Source organism: Vitis vinifera, chromosome 7, assembly GCF_030704535.1.
Source record: "Vitis vinifera cultivar Pinot Noir 40024 chromosome 7, ASM3070453v1".
Taxonomy (NCBI): domain Eukaryota; kingdom Viridiplantae; phylum Streptophyta; class Magnoliopsida; order Vitales; family Vitaceae; genus Vitis; species Vitis vinifera.
Window position 1 is genome coordinate 16,399,403 of NC_081811.1, and position 13,243 is coordinate 16,412,645.

The following is a 13,243-nucleotide window of genomic DNA, read 5'->3' on the forward strand; positions in this document are numbered from 1 at the left end:
TTCTTTCAAATGATTTAATTAAATTAAAAGGATTCAACTTTTAAGTTAATAAGAGTAAAACCACCTATACTCGCACCTCAGTATTGGAACCCTTTCTTTTAATAAGAAAAATTCATGAAATTTAACATGGTTTTTCATAAGTATTTACATTTTAAGTTTTTATTTAATAACCCAATAGTATAAAGTATCACGGGATTTGGAACCTTTTTTTTTTAATGACGTTTTCACTTAAAAGAAAATAATTCATATCTTAACATGGGACAATACATGTGTAAACAAAAGTTAATACACACACTAACAAGAGTCATGGGTACCATCCTCTTGCAACGTTAATAGAGTAGAGAAGGAAGGCGCGGTGTGAGCATTACTTCTAGTGGAGTTGCCCTGGGCATGGTAATTCCTATGCCTTCGGTCATGTCCACCGGAGCATTCAATGGTGTTGTCATGTCGTACCCTTGAAGTAGCCGAGCAACCGTCAAGTGTAAAATTTGTAAGGCCAAAGCGATTCCCGGGCAAGATCTTCTCCCTGAGCTAAATGGGATGAGCTCAAAATGCTGACCAAACACATTTAAATTTGCATTGGTTGTTAAAAACCTCTCTGGTTGGAACTCTTCCGGATCTGACCAGACACCTGGATCTCGATGCAACTTCCAAACATTCACGAACAAGCGGGTTCCTTTTGGAATGTGGTATTCACAAACATTACAGTCTTCAACGGCTTCATGCGGTATTGATAGGGGAGCTGGTGGATACAGCCTGAGGGTCTCCTTAACAACGGCTTGAAGGTAAATCAGGTTTTGAATATCAGATTCTTCTACCCATCTGCCTCTACCAACTTTTAGATCTATCTCTTCTTGAGCACGCTTCAAAGCATGCCTATTATTCAATAATGCAGACAAGATCCATGTAGAGACAATAGAAGTGGTCTCTGACCCTCCCACAATGAGAGTCTGTGATTTTATATTTGTGTAAAAAAAGCAAACAAAATGTTTTAGAGAATAAATAAATGAACCTACTATGTATCTTGAAATTGATTTTAAGAAGAATGGTGTTGCACACCAAGACTCAGAGTAGCCTTCAAATTATGTCTAGAGAAATATATGCTGATTTGGAAGAAAAGAGTATACGAAACATACATACCATTACTGTTGCCTTGATAACAGTTTCCCGTGTATGGCCAAATATGGAATTGTCTTTGAGAACAGATAGCATCACATCAATGAAGTCTTGCCTGCTGCTGGGATCACTATTGAGTTTCGTAACATGTTCTTCTACCCAACCTTCCACAAAAGGGTCCAACTGCCCCGCTACACGCTTCATAGACCCCAAATGGCCTTGCAAATCCATCCATTCTACAAATGGAATGACGTCAGATGCAACAAAGGCCCCAGTTAGAGACAGGAATTTCTTAATAACTGCTATGGCATGCCTTGCTTCTTCATTTCCGTGAACCCCATTACCAAAATATCTCTTCCCTGCAACCATCCTTAGGACCACATTGAAGGTCGACTGTTCAAGCCACTCACTCATCGCTACCTTAATTGGGTTCACCCAGTTTGTCTCTTTGCCAAGTGAGTAGAGATCTCTAATGCAAACATCCAATTCAGAAACCAGCACATGCTTCAGCTCATCAAGACGACGGTTTGAGAGAAGTTCTGTCACGGATAGCTTGCGCATCTCACGCCAGAGAGGCCCATAAGGTGCAAATCCAAATCCAGCATAATTGTATCCCAAAAGCTTTCCGGCGCTGGAAATTGGGCGTGAGGCGAAAGCCTTGTCGTTGGTAGTGAGACATTCTTTAACAGCCTTATGGCTACTCACCACAAGCGCACGGCGCATTCCAAGGCGGATCATGAAGACTGGACCGTGCTTATCAGCCATGGCTGTAAGGGTTCGAAAAATTGGCATTGGGCTATTGAGTAGATGAAGGTGACCTATAAATGGCCAGGCACCAGATGGTTCAGGGGCTGACCTGCCCTTACCCCTGTGAGCAAAACTCTTTACTCTCCATACATTACACAACAGCACCAGCCACATAAACCCTGCAACTGCTAGTAAATGAGAAAGGAGATTCATGATGAATTGGGCCTCAATTTGAGACAACTTCCACATTAATGCTGTATCAGGGTTGATAATTCTAGGTTTAGATTTGTCTGTTTGCTAAGACTTCTCTTTAGGGCCACATAAAGATAGTAAGATAGTAAAATACAACATGTATGTATGATACTTCTTTGACCTTTCTTTTGTCTTCAATGCAGCAGCCGCCCAACCCTAAAAAATTGGCATTAGCACCGGTAGGGTTATTTTTAAAAAAAAAACGGTTCCATCGAAAAAATAATGTAAAAACTAAACAATTGCACCATGAAAACGCGAGTTTAGTTTTAAAATGAGTTCGTAGGAAGAGTTCAAAAAGACAAATTCAAGGGAAGGTTATGTTTTGTACCATCCATTTGGGAATAATTGGATCTTTGAACATGGAGATTGGGTGAGGGCAATTTGGATAAATAAAAAAAAGTAAGTCGGCACAAAGTGCACAAAAATTATATTATTTTTCACATTAATTGAGGAATCTCGGATTTTAGCAGGCTACTCCCTCACAGCCCAACAGTAATTGCCTACCTCTTTTTTGACAAAATGGGCTTCTCTCCATGGCCCAACATTAAATACCCCCATCATGCAAAATGGGTCCCCTTACTCAACAACCACTAGGCCCAACAACCTGGCTATAAAGGAATCTATATTTCCTGTTACTTCTCATGTGGGATAAGGTAAAGAGATTTAAAAGCAAAAATCAACTTTGCTCCAGGCTGCACCAAGAGGGTTTAAACCCTTCCACTGTGCTGCATCTTTGTTTGTGTTAATATTTAACAGAAAATAACTATATAGGCTATTTCAAAAAATATTATATATATATATATATATATATATATATATATATATATATCACATTTTTTTTTCATTTTCAATTTGTTTTGATATTTAAATACATTTTTTTTTACCATTTTGAATATATTTTCATATTTAAATATTGTATATATATTTTTAATAAATTTAAACCATTAATACATTTATATAAAAATGAATAAATAATATTATAAATATTATTTAATTTTTAATTATATATTTTAAATATCTTATAATTATTTTTAACTTTAATAAAAATATAAAATATATATTTATGACATCACCAGTTCGACCGCGGTTCGACCACTGATCCGACCAATGAACTGTGAACCGATAACTTTTTCGGTTCAATATTCGGTTTGCTTTTGAAAACATTGGGATTTTCAATTCTTGGGTTTTGAAAAAATTAATTTTTATATTTATGTAATGATGGTTTAATGACAAAAGTGAAGTTTTTATATAGAGAAAATGAAATCATATTTTGAAAAAACAATTTATCATAAAAAATTAGAAAAATCATGTAACCATACACCAACTACAAAAAATATTAGATTTTAGAACTTTAATTTTTCCTTTTTAATTTTAGTGTAAAATGGAGAAAAATATTGTTTATTCATGCACTCTAGTAGTGCTTTTAAATTTGTTCCACAATTACCCTCAAAAGTAAAGGATAAAGTATACACCAATTTAATACCACCTGTTAACAAGTACACGTGTCATTTATTTTTATTATTTCTCACACATCAATATATCTCCCTTATCACTTGCCACATTTCCACTTTTTTTTTTTTTTTTCCTTTCTTGCCACCATAATCCATTGTCACCTATTATAGTTTTTATTATTATTTTTATTTTTTTCCTTTATATTCTTTTTAATATGCTCTTGAATTTTCTCATAAAACTTCTTTAATTTTAATTTTTTTTACTCTCTAATTTCTCCATATTTATTGATTTTAATTATTTTTTGACATATTAAACTTAAAATGATAATATATAATAAATAGTTAATATAAAAAATTAAATAAAAACAAAATATATAATGGACAAAAATGAAAATATTATCCCACAAATAATATATTCTATGATTTTAAATATTAATTATAATAATACATTTTATAAATTAAGATTTAAATTTAAAAATTTTATTTTATTATATAGAAGTTTATGATATAAGATTTTTTTTTATATTAATACTAAATAAAATATTTATTTATTTTTTAAATTATATCACATGTAAAAGTAAAAATATCTTTGTAATACTATTTTATTATTTACATTATTTTTCTTTTAATTTTCATTTTAAATTTATCATATCAAAATCGCAATAAGTGATGGTACCTTTATCATTTTTCTTATGATTTTAACTTGATTGTGGATCTAACTTTTTTTTTTTGTTAAAATCTTTAATTTTTAATTAAAATAAAATATATAAGAAAATATATTTTTCACAACAAAATGTATGTAACCTTTTATATTAATTTCATAAAAAAAATAGGTACATTCTTAAAAGAAATAGGTAAATTCATGCTGAGGGGAATTGGAAACACTATCATACTTATCATGGTGTATATATTCCTTTAGAACCCTCGATAAGAAATTTGAGGTCCTTGCCCACCCCAAAAGGAACTTTGGAATCCTAAGTATATCCATTCTTAAAGGAACCAAGACCCCTATATCCATTCTCGTGGTTCATATATTCCTTTGAGGACCCTCGAGAAGGAATTGGAGGTTGTTTCCTACCTTGGAATGGACATTGGAACCCAAGGTACATCCTAAAGACAATTTGATACATCCTTTACAAAATTTGGTATATATTTCATACAATTTGGCACATCCTTAAAAAAATTTGGTACATCTAATCCTTGAGCTACCGGGACCTCTATATTATTGCTCATGGTTTGTTTATTTCTTTAGGGATCTTTAGGAAGTAATTATAGGTTGTTCCCTACTCCGAAATGAACTTTGAAACCATAGGTACATCCTTAAGGAAATTTGGTACACCGTTAAGAAATTTTGGTACATCCAATCCTCGGGCTATCGAGACCCCTATCTATCTTCTCATGGTCCATATTATCCTTTGAGGACCCTCAGGTAGTGATTGAAGGTCATTCTCCACCTTGAAACGAACTTTGGCACTCTTGGCACATCCTTTACAAATTTGATACATCATTTAAAAAATTTGGTACATCATTCACAAAATTTGGTACATTGACCGAAATTTCTCTATTGTACCAAAATACTTAGCCTTTTTACGTAGTAACTCTGGTCAAGAAAAACTAGAGAAAGAGTCACTACGGCTTTTGTAGTATTCCGGGTATCGTTCTCAAGGACTGGCTTATGAAAATTGTCAATACTAGAATAAATGAATTGTTTTTGTTTAAATCCTTAAGTGAAAAAAACAATATGTGGATAATGTGAAACTAAGTAAAAGAAATTGGATTAATAAGAGAAAATGAATATTGATTTTAAATTCAATTGATTCAAGTTTGGGGTTTTCCACAATCCAACCTAGGGTATAGAAATTATAGAAAACAAGGGTATTTTAAGTAATATGATCTTAGGGTTTTGGGATCCTTGGCCACTCGCGATCAAGTTGGGTTCTATAACTCAAAATTGCATCCGAAACCTAATTTTTCCTTTTTCAAACAGATTCCTAAAACCATCAAATGAATGAGATTGATTATCAATTTAAGATTTGGCTTTTTAACCCTTCCTACTCCTTATAGCTTTGTTTAGGGGCAAATAACGGTAGGGAAAATGAGGATAACTAATGATCAAGAATTACCAAGAATCACTAGTATCAAGTAATAACCTATCGTATCATTCCCTAAACAAACTCACAAGGATAGGATAAAAAAATATAATAAATTGTCACCCAACCAATAATTAATCTCATTGTTATAGTAATTTACCCATTGTCCCTATAGGTTTTCTAGCCCTTAGGTTTTCATGCTTCAAGCCCCAAGTTGGCTCTTAGCCTCTCATGGGGGTGATGTCACATTCACAATCCATAGTAGGGTAAAAATCCATAATTTGAATCAAAAGAAACTAAAAACAATATATTCAATAAAGAAGAAAAAGAAAACAAACCAAAGTTCTCGTCTTCCTCCTCCTTCAATGTCAAAAACTCCAGAAAAAAATCCAAGATTCAAGATTCAAGATTCCTAAAACCTAGAATTGAGAGAGTTTATATAATATCCTCAATTACCTAACATGTGGCACACTCTCATTGGCCACTTATTACAAAATAATTTCCTAAAAATGATTAAAAAATAATAAAATTGTGATTTCTAGTCATGTGGGGTCCACCTAGGGCGGATGGAGTGCTTTAGATGCAATTCCCGAGGTAGAGGAGGCGGAACATCAAAGTGGCAGTGGGTGAATTCGAAATTGGTGTCATTTCGAAGTGGATTTCGAATTCATAAGTTGAATAGATGCAATTCTCGGGGTAGAGGAGGCGGAACATCAAAGTGGCAGTGGGTGAATTCGAAATTGGTGTCATTTCGAAGTGGATTTCGAATTCATAAGTTGAATTTCGAAATCATAAGTTGAATTTCGAAATCATTTCGAAATGACCCTCCAGCTTGGTGCAGTTGTCTTCAAATGGACATAACTTCTTCATTTCAGCTCCGATTTGCAAACCGTTTAAAGTGTTGGACTCCTGACTTCCCGAGCTTCGAAATGATATATAGTATGTATATAATGGACTCCAGAAAGTGCTCCAAATTTGTCCTCAAAGTCAGAGTATATAATGCCATCAGATTTTTGAGTTCTAAATTTCCATGCAGCTAAATCTTGCTTCATGCCTCATTCCCCATGCTTTCTTGCCTTCTTTCTTACTCCATAATGGTCATTTATCATCCTCCAACCTCATGATATCCTTGTTTTGCCTTTCTTTACGTTCAATGAGTCTTGACTCACTTATTTCCTCATTTAGCCCTTTCTTGATCTTTCAAAATCTAAAGTCATTCAATTTGCACAATTTTCTTCCCTTGAACCTGAGATAAATCTCCAAAGTATAGATTAAACCCATGGCTAGGGCCTTAGCATTGATTTAGGTCAAGTTGGGTGATTTGAATGTCCTTTGGTGCACAAATCATATCGAATATGTGCCATTAGAGCATATATTTTGGCTCCAATCATCCCCCTCAACCTAAACTTTGCTAGTCCCTAGCAAATGAAAAGAATAAAGAAGAATGAAAAATTTGTAATGAGATTCATGAAACCATATTAACTCAACATAACATGTTTCACACACAAGATACCCAAGTAGACAAATTTCCTAGATTTGAGCAAGATGACACAAGATATGCAACTTCTTAGTTTTCTCACCTTATCTTCGTATACATAAATGTGCATCCATGTTTAGCATTCCTCTTAGTGTCTCTTGATTTTCCCTTGATTGGTCATTTCCACCTAAACCTCATGTGCTTAATTTTGGTGTCCCCTCATAGTATTTTTCTTAAGACTTTTTCTTAAACTCAAATTTTATCATTCTTGAAGTTAAAGAGGAGGAAAATTTATTTTGATTTTTCTTTCTTAGTTTAGGAAATCTCCTTCTATATGGCTTAATAGGGATCCACCGGCAACTCCCGAGTTTTCACCCAAGGTACCAGGTATTGAGGACCTTTATAGGCCACTTACCCCTCAGGTATCACCCTAGCTCAAGGTAGAACAAGGTCGAATTTCCCAAACATTTTTTTTTCTTCAATTTTCATTTATCTTTTTTTTTTTTTTTTTAAAACTGAGTTTAGCTTATGTAACGAGCAAGATACCGATGACTCCTAACCAGTTGGTTTCGGGCACCAGGGCTTGAAGACACAAGGCCATTACCCCCTCAGATAATTGCTCAAGCTTAAATCAGTCATTTTCAATTTTTATTTTTATTTTTTTTCATTTCCTCATTTTATTGCTTAAGAACAACTCTTTTTAAGCTAAAGAAATTATCTTAATCAAGATACCATAAGGGTACATGTGTTTTGTGTGTGCTTTGAGTCTTAAATAGAAAATAACCATCAAAGAAAAATTGAAGGTATTCCAAGGATTCAACCTAACTATTTTTGCACTTAAAGGTATATAAAGATAAGGTAAGTGAACTAATACTCTTGCTCTAACTGCATTTTTTCTCAAATTCTAAAGAAATAATACCACTTAAAGCATTCTCATGCCAAATAAACCATGAGTTACCAAGGCAAATCAAGAATCTCATTAGCTAACCAAAGATGACATGCAAACTTTTGAAAAAAATTAGGGCTAATAGGCTAATAGGCCTTCCCCCCTCAACCTAAATTACACATTGTCCCCAATGTGTAGAATAATAGGTCAAAAGAAAGGAAAAAGGAAGATATTACCTTAAGATCATCAAGTGAGAAGTGTGTTATGAGGACTTCATATAAACTGTAGGAGCTTTGTCACCTTGAACACATGTGAGGCTTACCTTTTCACTCCCTTGAAGTTCGCATTTACCTATATCACTCGGATGTTTGCAAGCTAAGTTGCTACAACTCATAAACTCATTAGTAAGTTAAAAACAACTAAAAAAATAAAAAATAAAAAATAAAATAAAAAATGCTAACCATATTGCTAATGACTAATTGAAAATGCAAAACTAAATAAAGAAAAATAAATAAATAAAATAAAACAAAATAAAAGTTTTACCTACTGGATTTTCAGAAAATGCTTCAACCCTTTTGAACATCCCCATCAAGAAAATGGAGATTCTCCTCTTGTGTCTCAAATCTTTCAATGAAATGCTTTAGGCGCTGACCATTAACTTTGAATTCATTACCTGTCCTCGGATTTTGAATGGTCACAGTGCCATAAGGGAAGACTTCCTTTACCACATAAGGGCCATTCCACCTTGACTTAAGCTTTCCTGGAAAAATGTGAAGCTTGGAGTCGTACAACAACACCTTTTCACCTTGCTTGAACTCCCTTCGTAAAATAAGCTTGTCATGGTAGAATTTGTGTTTTTCCCTTGCATTACGTAGGCATTCATAACTCTCATTTCGATATGCCTCAAGTTCATTCAAATCATATTTCCTTTTAGTTCCAGCTTGATCCGAATCAAAGTTCATCTTCTTTATAGCCCAATATGCACGATGTTCGAGTTCTATAGGCAAGTGACATGCTTTACCATAAACAGTTCGGTACGGTGACATGCCAAGGACAGTCTTATAGGCTGTCCTATATGCCCAAAGTGCATCACTCAACTTGGTAGACCAATCTTTTCTTGTAGTATTGACTACTTTGGTGAGGATTCTCTTAATTTCCCGATTTGCTAGCTCAGCTTGCCCATTCGTTTGAGGGTGATATGGGGTGGACACTTTATGTCTCACTCCATATTTCTGCAAAAGAGTGGAAAAGGGCTTATTACAAAAGTGTGAACCTCCATCACTAATGATTGCTCTCGGAATGCCAAACCTAGAGAAAATATTCTCCTTTAAAAATTTGAGCACCACTTTGTGATCATTGCTCTTGCATGCCACTGCTTCTACCCATTTAGAGACATAATCCACTCCCACCAAAATATAGAGATTACCAAAAGAAGGAGGGAATGGTCCCATAAAGTCCAGGCCCCAACAATCAAAAACCTCAACAACACAAATATGATTTTGAGGCATTTGATACCTTGTGTTGATTTTCCCCAATTGTTGACATTGTGGACAACTTTTGCAATGAGTGTTACAATCCTTGAACATAGTTAGCCAATAGAATCCACTCTGTAGAATTTTTGCTGAAGTCTTCCTTGAAGCAAAATGACCTCCACAAGCTCCTTCATGGCACATTCGCAATATGTCTTGTTGTTCATCCTCTGGAACACATCTCCTCATAATTTGATCCGGGCAAAACTTATACAAATATGGATCATCCCAAGCGTAGTGTTTTGCCCGCGAAAGAAAATACTTCTTTGTTTCCATGTTCCATTCTGATGGAAGCTCTCCGGTTGCCAAGTAATTGACTATATTTGCGAACCAAGGCAACTTCTCCACTGCACAAAGTGCATCATCAGGAAACTCATCATTAATTTGTGCTTCCTCGAAATGTGACTCTACTTTAACTCGGGAAAGATGATCAGCAACCACATTTTCTACCCCTTGCTTATCCTTGATTTGAATGTTAAATTCTTGAAGAAGAAGGATCCACCTGATAAGTCTTGCTTTGGCATCCTTTTTGTTGAGTAGATATTTCAAGGCCGAATGATCAGTGAAAATTACTATTGAAGTTCCCAAAAGGTAGTTCCTAAATTTATCAAGTGCGAACACCACTGCAAGGAGCTCCTTTTCAGTAGTTGTGTAGTTCTTCTGAGCATCATTGAGGGTTTTACTAGCATAGTACACCACATATGGTTTTCCATCATCCCTTTGACCTAGTACAGCTCCCACTGCATAGTCACTAGCATCGCACATCAACTCAAATGGGAGAGACCAATTGGGAGATCTCACAATTGGTGCACTAGTGAGGAGTGACTTTAGCCTCTTGAAAGCTTCTTGGCATGCTTTAGTCCATATGAATTCTGCATCCTTAAGTAGTAAAGCACAAAGAGGTTGAGCAATTTTTGAGAAGTCTTGTATGAACCTTCTATAAAAACCTGCATGTCCCAAAAATTGTCTCACCTCTTTAACAGTAGTAGGCGAAGGTAGCTTTGAGATGAGCTCAATTTTTGCTGGATCTACCTGAATGCCCTCTTTAGAGATGATATGACCAAGTACTACCCCTGAGGTTGCCATGAAGTGACACTTCTCCCAATTTAGAACCAAATCATTCTCAATGCACCTTTTCAAAACTTTTTTCAAATTTAAGAGACAATCATCAAAGGTCTTCCCATAAACAGTTAGATCATCCATGAAAACTTCCATGATTCTCTCTACCATGTCACTGAAAATACTAAGCATACACCTTTGAAATGTGGCCGGTGCATTACAAAGACCAAAAGGCATGCGCCTATAAGCATAAGTGCCAAATGGGCATGTGAATGTGGTTTTCTCCTGATCCTCCAATGCAATGGCAATTTGAAAATAACCTGAATAGCCATCCAAGAAGCAATAATAGTCATGACCAGCTACCCTCTCCAAAACCTGATCTAAGAAAGGTAATGGAAAGTGATCTTTCTTGGTGACTGCATTCAACTTCCTAAAATCAATGCATACTCGCCAACCTGTAGTCAACCTTGTAGGAATGAGCTCTCCTTCATCATTCTTCATCACAGTTATCCCGCTTTTCTTAGGTACTACTTGAGTGGGGCTCACCCAACTACTGTCAGAGATAGGATAAATAATGCCTGCATCTAAAAGCTTCAATACCTCATTTCTGACTACATCTTGCATAAGGGGATTTAACCTTCTTTGTGGCTGCCTTACTGGTTTTGCATTCTCTTCCAAATAAATATGATGCGTGCAAATCAAGGGATTTATCCCTTTCAAATCTGAAATGGACCAACCAATCGCTCTTTTATTCTCTTTAAGCACCTTCAAAAGTTTCATTTCTTGCTCTTCAGTTAATGTAGCTGAAATTACCACAGGTTTTTCTTCATTTGCCTCTAAATAAACATACTTTAAACCATGTGGCAGGGGCTTTAACTCTGGTTTGCTGATCTCAACCTCTTCCTTTTTGCTTTCTTCATCATTCTCAACACTGTTCAAAGATTGAATTGTATATTTTTCTTTCCATTCTGTAGCAACTTGAACACATTCTTCCTTAACGATTGTAGAGAAAAATTCATCTATATTTTCTTCCATTAACTTTTCTGTGTGTTCTTGCACCAAAGCCTCTATAAGGCATGCTTCCTCATTTTCCACATCATCATGGTCCATTGGTTGCTTGCATAAATTGAAGACATTCATTTCCACTGTCATGTTCCCAAAAGATAATTGCATCAATCCATTTCGACAGTTAATGAGAGCATTGGCTGTAGCAAGGAAGGGTCTCCCAAGAATAATTGGAACAGAATTCATACCCTTTTTCAATGGTTCTGTATCTAACACCACAAAGTCCACTGGGTAGTAGAACTTTTCAACTTGCACCAAAACATCTTCGACTACTCCTCTAGGTACTTTAATCGAACGATCTGCTAAAGAGAGTGTAATGGTAGTAGCCTTAAGCTCTCCCAATCCCAATTGCTTATAGATTGAATATGGAAGCAAATTCACACTAGCTCCCAAATCTAACAAAGCCCTTTCCACGAATGAATCTCCAATCTGGACTGAGATGGTAGGACAACCTGGATCTTTGTACTTCACCATTGCTTTATTCTCAATGATGGCACTGACTTGCTCGGTGAGGAATGCTTTCTTGCTTAATTTAATCCTTCTCTTCACAGTGCATAAGTCTTTGAGGAACTTTGCATAAGCAGGAACTTGCTTGATCATATCAAGGAGTGGAATGTTGATCTTCACTTGCTTCAAAACTTCCAAAATCTCTAAAGTCTTATCCCCCACTTTGTGTCTCTGCATAGCTGAAGGGAAAGGTAAATGATTGGAAACACTCATTTTATTTTTGCTCACAATGACTTCCTCATATTTTTCAGACGCTTTCTCATTTCTAACATTTTTCTCCACAGTTGGTTCATCTCTAGCAGGAATATCTTCTTCACTTACAGGTAACTTGGGCCCTTCGTATTCTTTCCCATTTCTGAGTGTGATAACGGCATTGCAATCTTCCTTTTGCACTTCAGAAACTTCATTTACTCCTCTCGGATTTTTCTGTGGTTGAGCTGGGAATTTTCCTTTCTCGTGAGATAAACTTACAGCAAGTTGGCTCAAAGTGGTTCGAATATCTACTAGTTCTTGAGATGTTTGAGCATTTATCCTATTTTGATCTTCATTACGCTTGTCTTGCTTCTGTATAAACTCTCTCATCATGTCTTCCAGGCTTGAGTTAGATGATGAGGCTTGATGTTGCTGTTGAAAATTCTGAGATGGCATACCTTGTGGTTGAAAACCTTGCTGCCCATTAGTCTGATTACCCTGAAATCGGTTTCCTTGCTGCTGAAACTGGCCATTATTACCTCCCCTCCATGATAGATTTGGATGATTCCTCCAACCCGGATTATAAGTGTTGGAATATGGAGAATTGCTAGAATATTGCTTGTATGTCCCTAAGGCATTGGCTTGCTCCGTAAACATATCTTGCACTGCAGGTAGAGTGGGACAAGATTGTACACCATGTTCTGTAGACTTACATATCAAGCACAATTGCGTTACCCCATCATTGACTATTTGTACCTCTTGAACTCCTTTGGTTTCCAAATCATCCAACCTTCTCATAACGGTTGCTAGCTTTGCTTGGACATCTAAACCCTCTGGTAAGGTATACACTCCACTAGCTCTTGCCCTGTTCA

The 13,243-nt window shown here is 35.7% G+C and overlaps 2 protein-coding genes across 2 annotated transcripts; both read right to left on the minus strand.

Annotated features, from left to right (window-relative positions):
- Window positions 1-260: 260 nt before the first annotated feature.
- On the minus strand, window positions 261-2,113 carry LOC100244082 (cytochrome P450 CYP82D47). The gene is made up of 2 exons (XM_059737758.1): window positions 1,141-2,113; window positions 261-950 (listed from the first exon to the last, which is right to left on the minus strand). The coding sequence occupies exons 1-2, from the start codon at window positions 2,110-2,112 to the stop codon at window positions 330-332; spliced, it is 1,593 nt and encodes a 530-aa protein (XP_059593741.1). The 5' UTR covers window position 2,113; the 3' UTR covers window positions 261-329.
- Window positions 2,114-8,524: 6,411 nt separating this feature from the next.
- On the minus strand, window positions 8,525-13,029 carry LOC132254043 (uncharacterized). Its single transcript, XM_059737759.1, has 2 exons — window positions 11,055-13,029; window positions 8,525-10,580 (listed from the first exon to the last, which is right to left on the minus strand). Exons 1-2 carry the CDS (start codon window positions 13,026-13,028, stop codon window positions 8,586-8,588), a joined length of 3,969 nt encoding a protein of 1,322 aa, XP_059593742.1. The 5' UTR covers window position 13,029; the 3' UTR covers window positions 8,525-8,585.
- Between the last annotated feature and the right edge of the window lie 214 nt (window positions 13,030-13,243).

Excerpts from the sequence above, each read along its gene's own strand:
- LOC132254043 (XM_059737759.1), bottom strand. The coding sequence starts at position 13,028 with ATGTTTACGGAGCAAGCCAATGCCTTAGGGACATACAAGCAATATTCT. Across the intron at positions 10,581-11,054 it reads GGTTGACTACAGGTTGGCGA|GTAGATCCAGCAAAAATTGA; the intron begins GTATGCATTGAT and ends GAGGGCATTCAG.
- LOC100244082 (XM_059737758.1), bottom strand. The coding sequence starts at position 2,112 with ATGTGGAAGTTGTCTCAAATTGAGGCCCAATTCATCATGAATCTCCTT. Across the intron at positions 951-1,140 it reads TTATCAAGGCAACAGTAATG|ACTCTCATTGTGGGAGGGTC; the intron begins GTATGTATGTTT and ends ATAAAATCACAG.